Source organism: Erithacus rubecula (genome assembly GCF_903797595.1).
Source record: "Erithacus rubecula genome assembly, chromosome: 13".
Classification (NCBI taxonomy): Eukaryota; Metazoa; Chordata; class Aves; order Passeriformes; family Muscicapidae; genus Erithacus; species Erithacus rubecula.
The window spans coordinates 7,187,297-7,205,551 of NC_136665.1; the positions used below are offsets into that span (position 1 = coordinate 7,187,297).

The 18,255-nt window shown below is 36.2% G+C and overlaps 1 protein-coding gene across 1 annotated transcript in view; it reads left to right on the plus strand.

Moving 5' to 3' along the window:
• CACNA1D (calcium voltage-gated channel subunit alpha1 D) overlaps positions 1-18,255 on the plus strand; it is a 165,356-nt gene that overhangs the window by 64,935 nt on the left and 82,166 nt on the right. The window contains exons 5-8 of the mRNA XM_079316836.1: positions 973-1,115; positions 2,500-2,652; positions 3,472-3,668; positions 15,124-15,227. Of these exons, the coding sequence (XP_079172962.1) occupies positions 973-1,115; positions 2,500-2,652; positions 3,472-3,668; positions 15,124-15,227 (597 nt within the window). The remainder of the gene's footprint in view (positions 1-972; positions 1,116-2,499; positions 2,653-3,471; positions 3,669-15,123; positions 15,228-18,255) is intronic.

Consider the following 18,255-nt stretch of genomic DNA (forward strand, 5'->3'; position numbering starts at 1 on the left):
CTAGTTTAGGCAACCTATTAAATAATATATGATGTGAAGTGACTGTCCAGCGTGACAGAGTTCTTAACCAGAGTTATGAAAACTTTTCATGACCAAACTAAAACCCTGCACATTTCAGACATCCTATACAAGTGTGAAACATTTCTCATTATTGCAAAAGTCTAACTTGATAATCCTCTCAGGAGAAGTGCAGCTCTGCAACTATTGAACTACAGACTCTGTGCAAAGTTTGTGTGGTCTAGTGACAGTCTAAAAACCCATGCATCTGAGATGGAGCTCCAAACTAAAATAAACCTAAGATTAATTTGGATTTCAAGAACATGCATCACTTTAAATTGCTGCTGAAAGTGAGAAAGCAAAATAAGAGTCTTGTCTTGCAAACTGTTCTAATGAATGACTAATTTGTTTCTGCAGGGAAAAAATACAATATAATAAATGAGCCATCTGGGAATATATTTTTCCTCAGAGGTATTATGTGTAAGAAACAAATCTTTTTGGTGTTATTAAATGGTGAATTCTAATTATTTTTAAAATATTCAGTTTCTGCTGACTGTATATAGAATATTTTATTGCCGTTCCCCTTGGAGTTCATATATTCTACCAAAATTAAACCAGATGGTTTTAGTTATTATCTATTTCTTCTTCTAAGGGAAAGATAAATTCTCCAAATGTTAAAGCTAAAATGTTTGAACAAAAGTGGCGAAGTAGTTTCATTTGTTTAAAAATAGCAATCTGCATATATAAGCTGAATATGAAATTATTGGAAACTCTGTGATCCTCGTTCTCTAGAGGGATTATAGAGTCTTGCACTTATAGCTCTGTCTGTCATGATTTAATGTGTAAATATACCTCTCAATTTGACATCTGAACAGCTTTGCAGAATGATCTGCACTTCAGCTGATTTCCAAAGTGATATCTTTGACTGTGTGGTAAATGGATAGTGATGACCTTACCTTTCGTCTCATTTTCTAGATTATTTAGTGTAATATTGGAACAATTAACCAAAGAAACAGACGGTGGCAGCCACTCAGGTGGCAAACCTGGTGGCTTTGATGTCAAAGCCCTAAGAGCCTTTCGTGTATTGCGACCTCTCCGACTTGTATCAGGAGTGCCCAGTAAGCTCTGCTCTCTTTACTTCCATGGCAATCAGGAATGGGACTGCTCTGATTATTGACTGTCTTCTTGCACACACTACAGAAATGAGATGGGATAAAGCTGAGTTTTTGTTATCTGGCTATGTATATAAAGTGAATTTCAAGATGAACGATACCCTATTTCAAGTTGAGCAAGGGATTGTGAATTCAGTCAGTGTATGATCTCCTTACACAGTTCAATAAGCAGACACTTCCTTTTTAGAAGCTTTATTTAAAAGTACATTACATGTTAAAATGCAAATACACCAGCAAATAAAATATAGAGTTTTTTTTTTTAAAGTCTAAACCCCTGCATCTGAAAGTGTAGGTGGTCCTAAAATAGTTTATATGTTGGTAAGTTATGCTAAGCACATTACACATTCATGTTTGCTGCCCCCTCCAATACACATGAATGCCTTCTGTGTATCTCAGCAGAGCTAACAGATAAATTAGGAAACTTAAAAAGTAGAACAATATTGTTTAAGAAAGCAATTGATTTTTCTGATATTTCCTGTTTTCTTTTAACGCTTTATTAATTATTGAAGCTATTTGGGCTATACAAGGTTCATGACTTCCAGTTCAGCTCTTTCCAAGACATTTAGAGGCAGAAAGCTAGTTCTGTGTGTATTATATCATGGACTGTTACATGGAAATGGCTGATTTTTGGCAAAAGGGCTTCAGTGAGGACAGAAACAGTCCAATGAAATGTCAGAGAAGAAGTCTAGCAAGTTAAAAAAGAGGCATATTTTATTCTCCTTGGTACTGTGGCAGCTTCATTATTCTGGGATTAGCTCATTTTGGTAAAGCCAGAAGTTACATAAATATTTAATTGAAAAAAAGAAAAAAGAACAGTTTTGAAAGCGATAAATGATGAAAGAATAAGTTTGTTCAGATTAAAAATGTGTTTTCCCAGCTAAATATATTTTTCTCTCCAGAGTAAGAAGACAGTTCTACAATTGGCTGAGTTCACATTTTTTCAGAGCTTGCCACAGAGTTGTTTTTTTTTTTTTTTTTTTTTAGCACAGAATGTCTTAAAGATCATATAAAATGACCTACAGGCACATACTGATTATGTGCCCTTTCTTTATAAAAGCCCCCACATATTCTTGTGACACATTTAAAGCACTGTCTTCTATGATATAAACTTTATTAACAGAGCAACTACTTAGACAGAAAGTTTTAGGTTCTTTCAAAGATTTTTATGTTACAGAAACATTTTGTGGTTCTGGATAGTAGGTGTTTTTTAAAAATCTGATTATCTCTGTATGTCTTTATCATTAAATCCTAATAATATGTAATTACTGAAATTTGATAGAGTAAAACATAGAAATGTGGTTCATATCTTGTATCCTCTTTTTTATTTTAGGTTTACAAGTTGTCCTGAACTCCATTATAAAAGCCATGGTCCCCCTCCTCCATATTGCCCTTTTGGTATTGTTTGTAATCATAATCTATGCTATTATAGGATTGGAACTTTTTATTGGAAAAATGCACAAATCTTGTTTTCTTATTGATTCAGGTAAGTCATTAAACTGTTTATTAAAATAAGGGTTTGATGTTTTCTTTCAAGTCTGTGGGATTTTAGTTTGAAATAGAACTAGGGACCAAAGCACTAAAGCTGTTGTAACCCCAGTTAACACTGGTTCACAATTTTAGTTAGAATACATTAAATTAAAAGGAAACAACCAATACACACACACAAAAAAATCAAAACTAGTTAGACACTAGACCATGCTCTGAATAGATTTTCATTTCTGATATGTGTAGCTGAATATATCAGTAGTGAAGAAAATAAGGGTGACTACCTAAAAGGGACAAATCCAGATTGTGGCAGTGTGGTGAGGAGGGCAGAAATGAGTGAAGAAGGAAACCAGTGTTCTTCTGTCCAGTGAAATAATGGAATGGAAGTGTGTGTTGTGGTGGGAGAACTCTGAAACTGTGAAAACATCTTAGCTGGTGACTAAGGTCACTTATAAAGATGACTCTGTATAGGAATTAGATCCATTTTTCCTTAGTGGTCCATGTGTTGGTGTGAAGTGCCATGAAGTGAAGTAGCAGCAGTGGAAGAGGAAAGAAAAAATCAGCATGAGGAGCTTCTAAGAAATGATGTATTATTACACTGTGCTTCTTTCCACTGTTTAATTATTTTGTATTAACTTATTTTTGAGACTGTGAGGCCCAGATCTGAGAGAGACTAAAAACTTCAAAGCCCTTTTTGTGTTGCCGTTCTCAGCTTGAGATCTGGATTTATCTCCCAACAGTGTTGCTATTTCCTCATTTGAAGGGGTAACTTATGAAAAATTGAGGGCTCAGAGCTCTGATTTTTGTCCTTTTCCAGATATCCTAGTTGAAGATGATCCAGCACCTTGTGCATTCTCAGGGAACGGCCGTCAGTGTGTCATGAACGGCACCGAATGTAAGGGTGGATGGGTCGGACCAAACGGAGGCATAACCAACTTTGATAACTTTGCATTTGCAATGCTGACTGTGTTCCAGTGTATCACCATGGAAGGATGGACTGATGTGTTGTACTGGGTAAGTTCAGAAATCACTGAGCTCCTCTGCTCAAGTGGGGATTGGGCTGTAGCATCAAGAGAAAATCTTGGTGAGTTTTGCAGGAGACAAAGTCAGCTGCATTACTTGTTTCAGTCACAGCCTGTTACTGGATTCCTCAGGCCAAAAGGACTTTTTAGAAACAAATTTATTCATTGCTTATTTGAGGTTTTTTTTGCCTATTCCATTTGTATAAATGTAAAACTATGTTTATGTTCTTTGGACGAGCATTTTTTCGGGTGAGCCTACAGATATTAAATATGTCTTCACTGATTAGGCTTAAGAGCTCTCTATTTGCAGTATTTGTGCAGAATTTTTCACAATGTTAGCATAAATTAGAACAAAGCAAGCTCTTAACTGACATTGCTTGCCATGGGGACTGAAAGTCATGTTAACCATTCAGAAACTACAAATTTACAGATGTGGCTCTGACCCATCATCTCCATGGAAGCAGCAAAAGGTATTAAAAAACCTAACTGTGTAAATCCTCACCTTTAAATGCTCCTTTGGTGTAAGGTCTGGCACTTCCAGAGTCTTGTAACATCAACAGTCAGCTGGACACAGACTGGGAAACTGAAGAAAGGAAGAAAATGGACGCACAGATTTTTAAAGGAATAAAGTCACCTAGAAACACAAATAGACATTTCCCTGTTTCACCTCATTCTGCTCCAAGTGACATGAGGTTGTTTTGTGAATCTTGGAGCATCTCAATATCTGATGTGAGTGATTTGTCCAAGGCCATTCAAGAAGTCTGTGGCAGAACCTCCCACAGGTGCTGAAGATCACTGAGAATATTCTGTACCTCTTGGTACTCAGCAGTAAGTTTTTGCAGCTATTAGGACCTTGTTAAAAACACAATTCTAGCAGTTCAAAGGTTATAAAATATGAATGGAAGAAGCAAAGTGATTACTGGTAAGGATCACTTTTACCAAACTGTTAAAATTGATTGAGTTATCTCAAGGAGCATCTTAGTGGGACTTTTGATTTTGTTGCTGAGAGCAGCTCTCTTTGGGAGTGAGTCCAGGTTTGTCTGGCCAAGTGGGATTATTTACTAATGGTGCATCTGTTGTGGAGTACTGGGTGCATTTAAGAATGTGGTATTATCCAGTCAATGACCACATGATTTGATATGGTCATTTGTTGCAAATCAAGGTGAAATAAGTTGTTGCTAAAATATATAACACAGAGTCTCAGATAAAATCTTTGATACTGAAGTATGGAATATGAACATGCTTTTAAGAGAATATCACTCTGAAATATAATTAAGATGGTGAAATGTCATTTTTTAGAGTTGAAAGAACAAAAAGGCAACTATGAATATCTTCTTCCACTGTCTGTTATCAGTTACAAAACTGGCTAGAAACACACAAACCTTTAACATTAATGAGTATTATGTATGGCTACATATAGGCTATTGCATAATTTTCCATTGTAAAGGTTTTTAAGTTCCTCGAAGTTTGCACTCCAACTCTCCCTTATTTTCTAGAAGACTGTGTGAATGTAGAATTAGTATGTGCTTTATGTTTTGTGTTCATGGTGATGGCAATTATTTTAATTCTTCCTGAAAAGGGAAGGTGTGCCATGGTTATCTAGAAAAAAATTACACTTTTAATATCTTTTGAGACAAAAGTGTATCTGTGTTTCAGGATTTGATAATTCCTCCAATTTTTTTCAAAGAAAATGAATATAAAAGCTTTGGAAAGTTGCTGTGTTTAGAATACAATTGTTGCAAAACATATAAAAAGAATTTGAATATCTCAGAATTAAATTTTTTTCCCCTGGGATATGATGCCCTAATTAATCTGCTGCCCTTTAGAAACCTTTGCAGAATCTTCAGTGACAGCAGAAAAAAGAAAATCATTAAAATAGAATGTTGAATATTTTCATGATCAGATAAAATTAAAAGTATAAGAAAATTATAAACAATTGAAAAGTACATGAGTTACTTTTACTTCTTTCTCTATTAGGTGTTTCCAATATAGAATGTATTTACAGGTACACAGATGTCATTTTTCATTTTATTACAAATAATACTGGGATTATTAGACAGTGAAGCAAATATTTATTGACCTAGTGAAATATAATGAAAATCAGATATTCAGGTGGCTTTGGAATCTGTCTTACCTGATGCCTGTATAATTAAATTATAGATTCAGATTCTTTCTCTCTTATAGACCAACAAGTTGCCCATTGTCAAACTGGTTGAGAACAAGAATGACAATTTATATGTTTTAATTTTATCACTGGATCAAGCTGAGATAGATTTAGCTAAAAATTGCAAAAGATTTCATTTCATTTGAAAATTGTAAAAGCATTTGGAGGATGCCAAATTGTAATAAAAGAATCTGAGGAAGCCATTTTAGCTCGATGTGCCTGGGGTTTGTGAGTTGCTTTTTACATAGAGCTCTGTTATTCATGCACAGACTGAATGAGTTTTATACAAAATAAGTAAAACCAAACCCACAAATATTAGAAACTGCACAAAATTGTCATTTTTCATTTGGTCACTGTGTGAACAGTGAAATAAACTTATGTAGGCTTCTCTTGCTAGCAGGTGTAATGTGAGTGGGTGAAATCTGTGCAATGTTTTGAATTGTGTTAAGTGGCATTCTGTCAGCAAGGATGGCAGCTGAAAATGACAGTTTCCAACATCACTCACTGGCACAGCTCGTTATCACCTGGCTAATGACAGTAAACTTGCTTTGAAAATTCTCCAAGCACCAGTAATTAATTTTCTCTTATGTGTATCTATTGTGAGTCCAGGTCTTTGTTCTGCTGCTGCTGGGCACCCTTCAGGTCATGGTGACTGAGCACGTGTGCTCCCAAATGGAGTGTTTGTGGCTGTGTATGCTCTCCATTTATATTGGGACTGTGTTTATTCCCAGTCATGGTCCTTTCTGTTTGCTCTGGAGGCTCATGCTTGTAGTTTTGGATCCTGGTGCAGTCCCTGTTATCAGCCAAGTGGCAGCCTCTGTGTGCCCAAGTTTTTAACACTCTGGCTCACATTCTAAAGCTGAGAGCATAGTATTCTCTGCCTCATTTCCAATTTATGCTAGCAAGCTCTCAGAATTGCAGAACTTGAATCTTCATTTGCATTCTGGCTTCAGATTTTTCCCATGCCTTTGAAACATCTCGATGTATAATCTATTAATGGCAAACACGTATTTTGTAAATTGCTTTTTATTTTTAGATGCTTCATTTGGTACATGGGAACACAGCAAGCAGTGATACTTGTTAGCAAAACCCCCAATTTTCTCATGAACACCAAAATAATCACATATAATTCTTCTTGTGTTCACCATAGTGAAGTTATCTTGACTTACTACACTTGAATAATCCAGCTTTAATTTGAATGAGGGAGGGTCAGGACCTCTGAGAAACAAAATACTTAATGAGATGGCTTGCCAGCATAGTTGCTTCAAAGATGAGACAAATGTCTTAATAGCAATTGTATTTTACTAGGTCAGTTTTACAGACAGATGTGTCCAATTTTAAAGCTACCCAGTTTTCTAATACCTGTCTGGTATTGTTTAGATTGAACTGGGAATTAAAGCACTTGAGCTAAAATTGCTGAATAATGATACACTGATGTCTTACATGGTTTTGCCTATCAATACACCTACTGATATGTCAGCAAGATACTCTCTAAAGGATTCTTGTTTAAAATACTCAGATCATTACTTGGCATGTCCAGACAATCTAAAACATACCTAAAACTCATATAAGGTTTAAGGAAAGGGATGGCAGAGTTTTTAAAAATATACCTTTTACTGATTTGTCAACTTTTAAAAACTGTTACTACTCTTTGCTAATAACATATACTATCATGAAAGAAATTCTTCATTCATTATTCTTCTGTTTTTATAACAAAAAGGGTGCACTTAGGAACCTGTCTCCTATTTAAGAAATTGAGCTTTATGTCTCCTAATATACTCCTTGTAGCATCTTAAAACACCTAAAAAGATTTCCATCATTTCTGGAACACAAGTTGCTCAGGCTGCACTGCACTCTTGTGTGTGTCTGCATGCACTTTTGCCTAAGTGTCTGCACAGCCAAAGTATTGATGTCAGTCACATCAGATCAGGAGCTCCATCTCTACTCCCAACATGTTTTAGAATGCTCCTATTCAATGATATTTAAGGGTAGACTCAGATATAGTGTACTTGAAACCAGCTGATGTGCAGCCAAAGATATTTCCTAAACACAAGCAAATGTTTTACAAATACATCTCACACCAGAAATCCCCTTGGCTCATGCACAAAATGTATTATTAGGCTATAAACAAAAAATTGCAAAATATGCTTGAAGTATTATCAAAACTGTCATCAGAATGCTGACAAGGAGTCTCCTAAAAATGCCTTTCTAAAAATGTGACTAAGTGTCAATTAAGCAGCAATAGTCTAGAACTTTGAATTGAATGATTTAGTAAGCTAGTGGCAATCAGCTGCTTCGGGTGATTTAAGCCATGTTAGTCCCATTCCACCTGCAGAAAGGGAAAGCATCCAAACAATACTTGTCAGCAATGAATTTCAGCTTATTGTCTGAGAGAAGTGAAAGAATGCTTCACTGCTTTTTTTCCATTTGTAAATCAGTTGCGAATATTTAGCAATGTTAAAATTTGTGAGGAAACGTGCCTGAAAATCTTAGGAAATTATTCTTCCTGCCTTTTCCTCCTATGTACCTAGGGAAAGCTTAGTGCTGCTCTGCTAGCATTGCTCAGCACCACTCACAGGTCATCTGAGGGAGGCTCTGGAGTGAAACAAGTCAGCTCATCCCCAAAGGCATCCATGTGCACAGAGCTGCCAGCCTTCCATGGCTACACAGGCAGTTAACTCCTGATGTACAGCTGGAATAGAGTGATAGAGATTTTGGATGACAGCATTAATATACTGCATAAATCTCTCTAAAGAGCCAGGAATTGCAGGCAGAATTTTTTCTGTTTGGGTGTTAACTACTTGAATCTGGTTGCATGTTAAAATCAAGATTAACTCCCCCCTGCCTTTTACATAATGATTTGGACTAATTACCTTTTTATATTCTCTTGTTAGTAAAAGCTCAGAATCATCCAGTTTTGGATTGCAAAGAGACAGGACTTAATTTCAGAAAGAGAAAGGGAATGATCAAATTCAGACATGAAAAAGAACTACCAATCCAAGGAATGTACAGATTGAAAGTTTGCATTAGGATCAAAAGCTATGTGATATTAAAAAAATCATAATATATGATTATAGTAGCATTTTTTTCCAATTAGCATTTTAACACAAAGAGAACCCTCCTGAGGAGGATTTAAACTAACTCACAGGGAAATATCTTTCTCATGAGGTGAACTTGATTGACTTTGACAGGATATCTGGTATCTGAGCCTCAGCTGACTGCTGACCTGTACTGCAGTCAAGGCATGGAATTAATTTCTTGTCACAGATCATTGCAAATATTTAGCAGAACCTATTATTTCTCCCCAGAAATTTTAAATAAACGTGGGTAGAAACTGGATTGGAAATAGAGGCTAAACTTGGAGTATTGCTAGGAGCTCCATTAGTCTACCAGCCAGTTTCTTCCAAAAACTTTGCCACAAGGAGCCAACAATTATTTTATAACAATCCTAGTTCCCAGTCTGTCCCAGGATAAGGATTTAGTAGATAAATTTAGATCTTCCTGCCTATTGAGACTTTGCTCATTGGTGCTACATAAACAAAGGGGATAATTTACATCATCTCTCTTAATAGTAAATGCATTGTACTTATATATTTTTTTTGTATTCAGTATGTGGGAAATATAAAACACCCAATTTTTGTAGGTGTGGTACATATATAGGGAGAACAACAGATTCCAAAAGAAAGAAGGTGTTTAATACAGAATACCTGTGGATATTAAATTTTTTTGTTTTCATATAATATAGCTAACTATTTAAAACTTAAACCCACTGTTGATCACATTAGTTACTTAATTTAGTTTTTTTAAGCCCTTAGATTTAGCAATCCAAATCTATGTGTAGGTTTTATAAATTTTTGTGAAATTAGTTTGTGCAATACAGAGAAATATGTATGAGCACTAACAAATTGTTAATCTGAAAGCAACATGCTTAACATATTCATGAGAGGAGTCCAACACTTGGATTTTGTTATATCTGGTATATTTGTTAAACCTGGTAGTGCTCATCAGCAAACCTTCTCTGGGTTACTGTTTTGTACAGGTAGTGCTTTTCATTTTGTTATGGTTCTGTCCATCTGCTCTGCAGATTAAGCAGGGTTGCATAATTCTCTGAAATGATCTGAAAAAGTTAACACAATTTCTTAATAGTCACGTTTGCCATCTCGACTTTCCTTGGAACAATTACTTGATTTCCGCCCAGCCCCTCCTCCCAGTCAAAGACTGTAAGCTGATTAATGAAATGCCACTAACAGGAATTAGCTAAAATAGCATCTGAATGAGAAAGAAAGACCTGCATCTAAAGGAATTTTAAAATAATAATAGTAAAAGTTAATAATCATATTTTGAGGAATAAATGCTTTGTGCAAATACCAAAATTTTATAATTCATTTGCTAAGAATGGATAAAACCAACAGCAGGAATAAAATGAGATCTGTTCAGCTTGACCAGAGCAAATTCCTTAAGTTGAAGCAGCATCTCCCAAGTTGAGGTTTAGATTGAGGGGATATCTTCTATGTGTCCTGTATGCAATCACACAGTACAGTTTGCATACAGATGATAGGGGCCAAATTTATGAGGTGATTAAGCAATTATGAGGCTCTCCATGTCCTGTGACAATTTTGCTCTTCTCAATGGGATCTCTTTCTCTTTAGGCCTATCTTGATGTCTGAGCCGTGGAACTCTCATTTTTCCAGGTGATGCTGAGCTGAAATGCTTAACAAAGAGTGGTCTCAGTGCACACCCCACCAGGGCATCTCCAGATTCTGTGTCAGAAACACAACAAAGCTGAGTCTGCCCAACCAGGACAGTGTCAGGGGAATCTGTGCTTTGGCTCCAGAACACTGAATATAAAATTCCACACTTTTATAGATCAGCCTGGAGGCTGCTGTGCTTCAAGCACAGCCTGTTTTAAGTCAGCTTTAAGTTAACTCCAATTCAGCCAAGAATATCTCAGGACAAAACCTTTGTAGCCAGGCAGCTTTGAAAAGCTCTCTGGTGTGCTCTTCACTGAGTAGAATAAATAGCCTGATCTGGGATTTTGTGAACCTCCATTCCATGCTTGCAAGAATGAAGGGATAGTCCCACTTCACAAAATACTGATGTCTGCAGAATTTTTACACCTGTTAAGAGGCTGAGTTTGTCAGTCTGAACAATTTTTAAGACAATGAGGCAGATTACAAGGCAGCACTAAGAAAAGCCTCCAGTTGTGTCTGTTGGCATGTAATGAAAAGGGGAAGGTAAAATTAAAACCTAAGAAATTTAAGAGGGTTTGAAACACTGGAAAATCATAATAGTTTCATGCATCAGCACATTTTATCTGTAATTATACAAATGCAGAATGAAAGGTTTTATCATTAATCCCAGGTAGAGTTTATATTGATTGCAAATTGAGTTTGCAACAATGTTCATTAAAAGAACACCATGTGCACAGAAAAGTTAAGACCTAGATTTGCATGCAATTGCATTTGAGGATTTTACTCACAATTGCCATAGATAGGGATAAATGAGATTGTAGTGATTTCTAATTGATGTTTAAGGTGAAGTTTGCCATCTGCTTCTTTGTGATACTAAGGGTTATATCTGCAGTAAACCTGACTTGTCCCATTTCGCTTCAGTCTTGGTCTCTGATCATTTATGCTGTGTTGTAATGGAAGTTGATTCTAACTACAGCACAGCTCACAAAATAATTCATCCAAATGCCACTTGAGGCAGTTTCAGACTGTTTCATGTTTGTCCAGTCAGCTCAAGATAATTCTTCAAGATTTCAGAATCACCAACATATACATGTAAACATAAAGAGCCAAATAAATTATGTGTAGTGCCTATCTACTGTTATGGTGAAACAGAATGAGGGGATTTGAAGAAATCTTTGCCCTTCATATTGTCCATTATCTCATCTGCCCTCTGGTTGATGTGATGGACAAACTGCTGAGAGCTGACATCCAAAAAGAAAGACTAGATCTTTGAAAAGGCAAAGGGCAAGAAGAATGGTGCTTGCTGGTGTCCTTGCCATAGGTGTTTTGAGGGCTAAAAGCCTCATGGACTCAAAAAGACAGAACAAATCCACTGAGAGCCATTAAATATGACACCTCCTTTGGCACAGTGCATCCCTGAGCCATGGGACAGGAGACCCTTGCAAGACATTTTGCTGAGGATTTCAGATGTGAGATCTCCTTGAATTCCTGGTTTTGCTTTAGCACATCTGGAATTTGTGACTATAACTCCTTATTCTGTATTTTGGGTGAGAAGTCAGCATTAATCCCTTCAAATGAATATATCTTGTTTTGAGGCTGGGGATTTTCCTGTTTTCATATATTAACCAAACTCTGTTTTTAATCAGAAGGCAAATCAATTCCTTTAATCTTTCTTTAATTGGAAGTTATGAAAAATGCCATTTGACATGCATGATATGAGCAGCAAAGTTTCCCAAAAGGAAAGGACTTCTTTTTGTACTTTGATCTCTGGTATTAATGCAATCTAAAATATTACTTCATGAACAGAAATTACAATGCATTACTTGATTTGAGTTTAATTGTATCTAAAATTAAGTGGTAAAGTTGTTGAGTAGTTTTTAGGAGTTCAATCTTAGGTTAGTTTCAAGATGTTCTGCTAGGTTCAAGTGTTCCTGAGTTATGAAATACTTTTGAAATAGTTCAGCATCTGCCCAAAGTGAAGCATTTCTTCTAGTACTGGTTAGCAGCAGCTTCACAAAGCATTAGTCTTAGATAGATTAGCCTAGAACATTAGGCTTAAAATCCTGCTGCATAAGTAAGAAATAATTTTTTTTTTACATGTTGCACATTAAAAAGTGAATGCAAATCACAGCTGCTCATACCAACAGAGCCTTTGTGACAGAGCATGAGTATTTCAGCTTTGCTTCTGGATAACTAAGTTAGCAGAGTGCCTGGCTGCCTGAAAATGTTCTCTTTATGGGCAAAAGCAGAGCTTGGAGCTGTACTCCAGTGGCTGCCAGAGCTCTGTTTTTTGAGCTCTGCTTAAAGTAAAATTGCAAATATTAATCTCTTAGGTTTTTCAAAATGATACATAGCAGAAAAATGTTGGCACCAACACCAGATGAATTTATGTCTTCACTCTGAACTCTTGTGACTTGGTAACAACTGTCTGCTGATTGTATAGTTGTTAGATGCAAAATGCATTCAGATATATTTGAAATTTAATTAAAATGTTTGCTCTAGTTACTGCTAGAAAAACACTTGGCCTGTATGGTATGAGTCAGATCCATGAAACTCATTTCTAAAGTAATAAAATAATTATGAGTATACTTCTACAAAGACATTGAGTAAATATTATTCTTAAAACACAAGGCCAGATGCCTCTGCTTGAAAGAAGATGCAAAGGGCAGAATCCTCTTGGGATGAGGCAGAAATTCAGTCTGGGCAATGGGATGTTCTGCTCACTAACTCTGGGGCTTCATTACTGGAACTTCTCAAATGCAGGGGATTTGCTTTGACAGGAGGGTATAGGGGATAAAACCCAAAACTTCACAGTCACTGTCCTTAACAGAAGGCCCTGATCTGCCAAGGGTTGTTGAAAACTGCCCAGGAGACCAAGTAGGTGTAATGGCAGTATTGTGAAAGACTCTGAATATTGCAGAACTGAACCATGAAACCTTCAGATCTCTTGAAATTGAAGGTAATGGTCCCAGTCTTGCTGGATGACTATAACCCTTTTTTATCTTAACTTCTCCAAAATACACTTTTATTGGAAGAGGAAAAAATATCCGAATCAAAGATGTGTTTTCAAGTTTTTTTTTGTTTGTTTGTTTTTTTCTGTAGCAACTGTAATTTTAAATTACTTTTTAGTACCTCAGTTCAATTGAAAAAGCATTTTAAAAGATGGCACACAGACTCTTTTAAAAAAGGTGCATGAAGAAGCTGTGTAAACTCATCTGGTTTGTTTACTTAGGAGGTTTGTTTACTTTAGTAAATATAACCTCCTGCTGTGACAGGTCACCATAGAAGAGAAGTGCCTTTGGGCTTAACCTGCAAAACTCAAACCTCCAGTCTAACCATTCACAGAGCCCCCTTGCAGAAACTGAGATTGTGATATTTGATTTAAGGACAGGGGAAAAAATTAAAGAAGTAATTTTGAAAAATGTTTGCTCCTATGTTTAGTAGTTGAGAGGTGTCAAACTTGACTGACAATAGAACTCAAAATCTAATAATGAATTTCAGATACAACAAACACAATGGTTTTCACAGAAGAGAAAACAGATTTGCAATTAGATTGTTCTACAGTACCATGTGTAATTTTACTGCCTACTGCATCTTCATGACTATAAGACATTTTAAGAAGAATCCAGTGCAAAAGCCAGACTAATTCCTCTTCTTGAAGAGCCATTTCCAAGAAACTTCATGTCAGAATTATTTTTGTGACTTATCAAAATGTCTTTTTGCACTGAATCCTACACCCAAAACCAAATTTACCTGTTTTAAATGTCTGTTTTTCTGAATAAGCCTTTTCAGATCTGTATGGGAATGTTTCATGAGTCCATCCTTTGATAGGTATGATGAGCTGGCTAAGAACAGCAAGTGGAAGAAGTTTTTATAGAAAACCTTGTGTGAGTTTATAAGGAATGTATTGAAAGCTCAGTGGCTTCAACCTCACTTAAAAAAATATATCAGCAACAACTTTTTAAATTTCATTCAACCTTGATCTGGATACAACTTTTGTTCAGAAGTTTTCCTGGAATGTTTCCATTGTGTTTCTAAAATTTGTTTTCAGGTTTTCATTTTCCTAAAGTTGTGTTCATGCTTTTTACACAGATTCATTCTCATTTATTTCTTTTTGAATTGATTGAAAATGTCTGACTGCATTTGACTGCTTTATTTCAGGAAAAACTGTGGGAATTCTGTGTTACAAAATAGCACTGCTTGATACAGTTGAGATAGACATTATTTTCTCAAATGGTCAGTCATGTAGATAGGACATACATGAACTAAAAATCCTAATATTTCAATATACTTTGTGATCATCATCTTAATTGGAGACCTGAAATTTAGTTCATGTCCTCAGCATTAAAGGACAGAGCTGTTGCAGTGCTCCATTTATACTTGATAATATTTCTGATCCAAATGCCAGGATTTTGTTTTAGGATTTTTGTTGGAAGTGCAAAGTGAATGTGGCCAGTACCTTCTTGCTGTTATTGCTCTTTGATTTCTGAAGGAATGCACAGAATATTATCTAACCTGAATTCTCCTTTCTCTGACCCTTCATTGCTGTCAATACAGTGATCTACTCTATAAGATCATCTTGTTTCTTGCAGATGAATGATGCAATGGGATTTGAATTGCCATGGGTGTATTTTGTCAGTCTCGTCATCTTTGGGTCATTTTTCGTACTAAATCTTGTTCTTGGTGTATTGAGCGGGTAAGCATACACCTTTTTCATCATGAAGGCAGAGTCCTGAATTCAGTTGCCATGAACACACAGGTTATCCCATACAGGTGAGATTTCAGTTAGGATGTAGTCTTTTGATAAACCCCTATTTCTTCCTCCTCTAATTAGAACACGAAAAGTTTTCCTGTAGCTCTCATATGAATAACATACAAACACCAAAATCAGAGTTTAGACTTATCAATACACATTCTTCATGTCCTTAACAAAGTTATAAAATAAGGCTAACAATTCTCATGCACTCATTTAGATGTTATTTCATTTAATCTGCTAAAGTCTCACATCTGCAACAAAATTTGGGTAAGTAAATTTAAACATTTTTTCATTCACTTTTTGAAGATCTGGATGAGCCACAATCTTTGAGTCAAACCTACGTGATCTGGCAGCTGCAAAAAGGACTCTGCTGTTTAATCAATGACTGAATCATAACTTATTTCCTTGCGTTTTACAGGTAAATGATGCAATAGGATGTGAGTGGCCATGGATCTATTTTGTTAGTCTTATCATCCTTGGCTCATTTTTCGTACTTAACCTGGTTCTTGGTGTACTTAGTGGGTAAGCAGTTGAGTTAACATTGTGTATGCTACTGCTACTTGTAAGGTGGCCTCTGCATTTATTTACTCAAGCTTCTCAGCAATGGCTTTTTTGCATGCACTTGAGACTCTTATGTCATCCTGCCAGTGTTTGCTCTTTGGACTGAACTGTGTGATTCTAGTGCTTGTATCTGCCTTGACATCACTTTCACCATGCTTGCCAAAAATATTCATTCAGTGAGGCACTAATCTCCTTATTCTATAAGATTCCTGCAGGGAAAAAGATTTTGTGCACAGAGCTGGATGGTGCACCCATACAAATATTCTCCCCTGTTGTTATATACAAGTGTCTTTTACTGAAAGACCAGTTTTGCTTTTCTTCAAATGGTCATCATGCCATTAGAGTGTTATTGATGTTTACCAGTCACATATTTTGCTCAAAATATGGCAAAATATTTTTAATAAGTGTTCCAAGTCCTGTCTTACAGAAAGTGTGGCTGCACTACCCTGACAGTGTTCAGTGGTTCCTGGGTTGTAGAGCTGTGAACTGCTGCAACAACCTGCACAGGAGCTGATAAATTTATCAATAATAACATATCTGTTTAATATAGCTGTCAGTGGGAGGTTGTCACAGCTTGTTGTTGGTTTGTGCACTCCAGGCTCCAGCCAAGAACTAAAGCCATGTCAGATCTAACTGTATAATGTACTTTAACACTGTAGTTTATGGCAAGAGTTTGCCAGAATTTCTTATTACAAAGTCCCCTTACAAGAAGTTACAACCCTATTTCCTTTGCCATTTCCTGATTTCCAGCACACTGGAACTTGGGAAACTCCAGTTTATGGTAAAGATATTTTTTGATAAATATATAAAAAGATCCAGCTATCAGTCGAATGCTGAAAGGAAAATTATTGTGATTGTATGCATTAGGTTTTAGTTATACAGCCAACAATATTGTTCTGGCAATCTCAGTCAAGTTGTGCCATCTTTGTGAGCCCACAGAAGAATTTCCCCTGCTGGAAAGCAGCCTGACAGTGCAGGTGATGCTGCCATCAGGATGCTGGTAGTGTGTGCAGCCCTGTTCAGGGTTCTGCCATATTGTATCCAGAGCATCTGAAAGAAATGATAAGGCATTACTGTATTCCTGGAAATCAGATAAGCAAACAAGATTTCCAGGCGTTAATGTAACTTCATTACAAGAGCACATTCATCTGATGAGTGCTTTACAATGTGCTTTTTAAAATATTTAGTCAGTTATGTGTGCTATATTACTGTTGCACACAACAAACCAGGGAAAGCAAAGTTTTACTTTACTGTCAGGCTTGCTTTATAGAGCAGATGTTTAAAAGAATAATGGTAGTGCTAAAACAACACTGCTGATTTTTAGATTTAATCTAGTCCTTCCAAGATTTATACAATCATATCAGTTTTTTTAATCCCAGGACAAATGTGTAAATTGTTGCAAAACTAAGGGCCCAGCTTTCAGCTATGCAGGAAAATGAAATAAAAAGGAGAAAGACAGATAAATGAGGGTAGTTATAGTGTCATTTATTTATTTTTTTGATGCTGTTACCTAAGGTTACTGTGTAGGCCTTTCCACTGAAATCATTACAGGATTAGGCTCTCACAGTTCCTTCTCTGGCCCTTAAGGACCAAGCACCAATTAGTTTTCTTCCTGTCCTGTGAAGGTGTCTGGTAACAGATAATGAATATTCCTATTTTTTCCTTCCATGACTCGAATTGTTACTGCTTTCAGATTTTTCTGTTTTAAAAAAAAAAATTACAGGGAAGGTGACACCAAATTTGGTGTTTTGTTACACATGTTAATTTCTTTTCCTGAAGTCATGGAAATTTAGAAATAATCTTAAGAATCAGCTTAAAATTTGATTTAGTACATTTAAAGCGAAGTTTTCATCATTATGATACATATATTTTTTGGAATGTGGGGTAATTTTTTAGCTGCCATTCCAATACAGGTAAGGGGTGTCCCCTTGTCCTTGGGTTCCTTTCTGCAGACAAGAAATCACCACTGATTTTTTAGGTTTTGTGTAATCCATAGAGCTCCCCACAACCCTTGCAGGCTTCCCTTGGATTTTCAGAAATGGCAGTGAAAAATGGGAAGTGAACTCTCCTTATATTCATCAAGCCATTAATTGCTACATTTATTTTTCTGCCATAGTGTCAGCCAGGGTCAATTGAGTGCTCAGGGTGCTTGATGAATTGTCTGAATCTATGTTTGCCCTAAATACATGAAAGATCCTTCCTAAAACTCCCATTTTTTGTTTTCTTTCTGAAGCCAATGGCACTGGAGAGCTGAGGTATATAAATATCACCAAGGACTGACATTGAAAGTGCAAGGAGAAAGTCAAGGGAGATACTCCTAAAAGATACCTGTGATAGCAAACTCATGTTTTGTACAGAAGTGAGGAGAATGTCCTGGCACAATTGTTTGAAACTCTGACAAACAAGG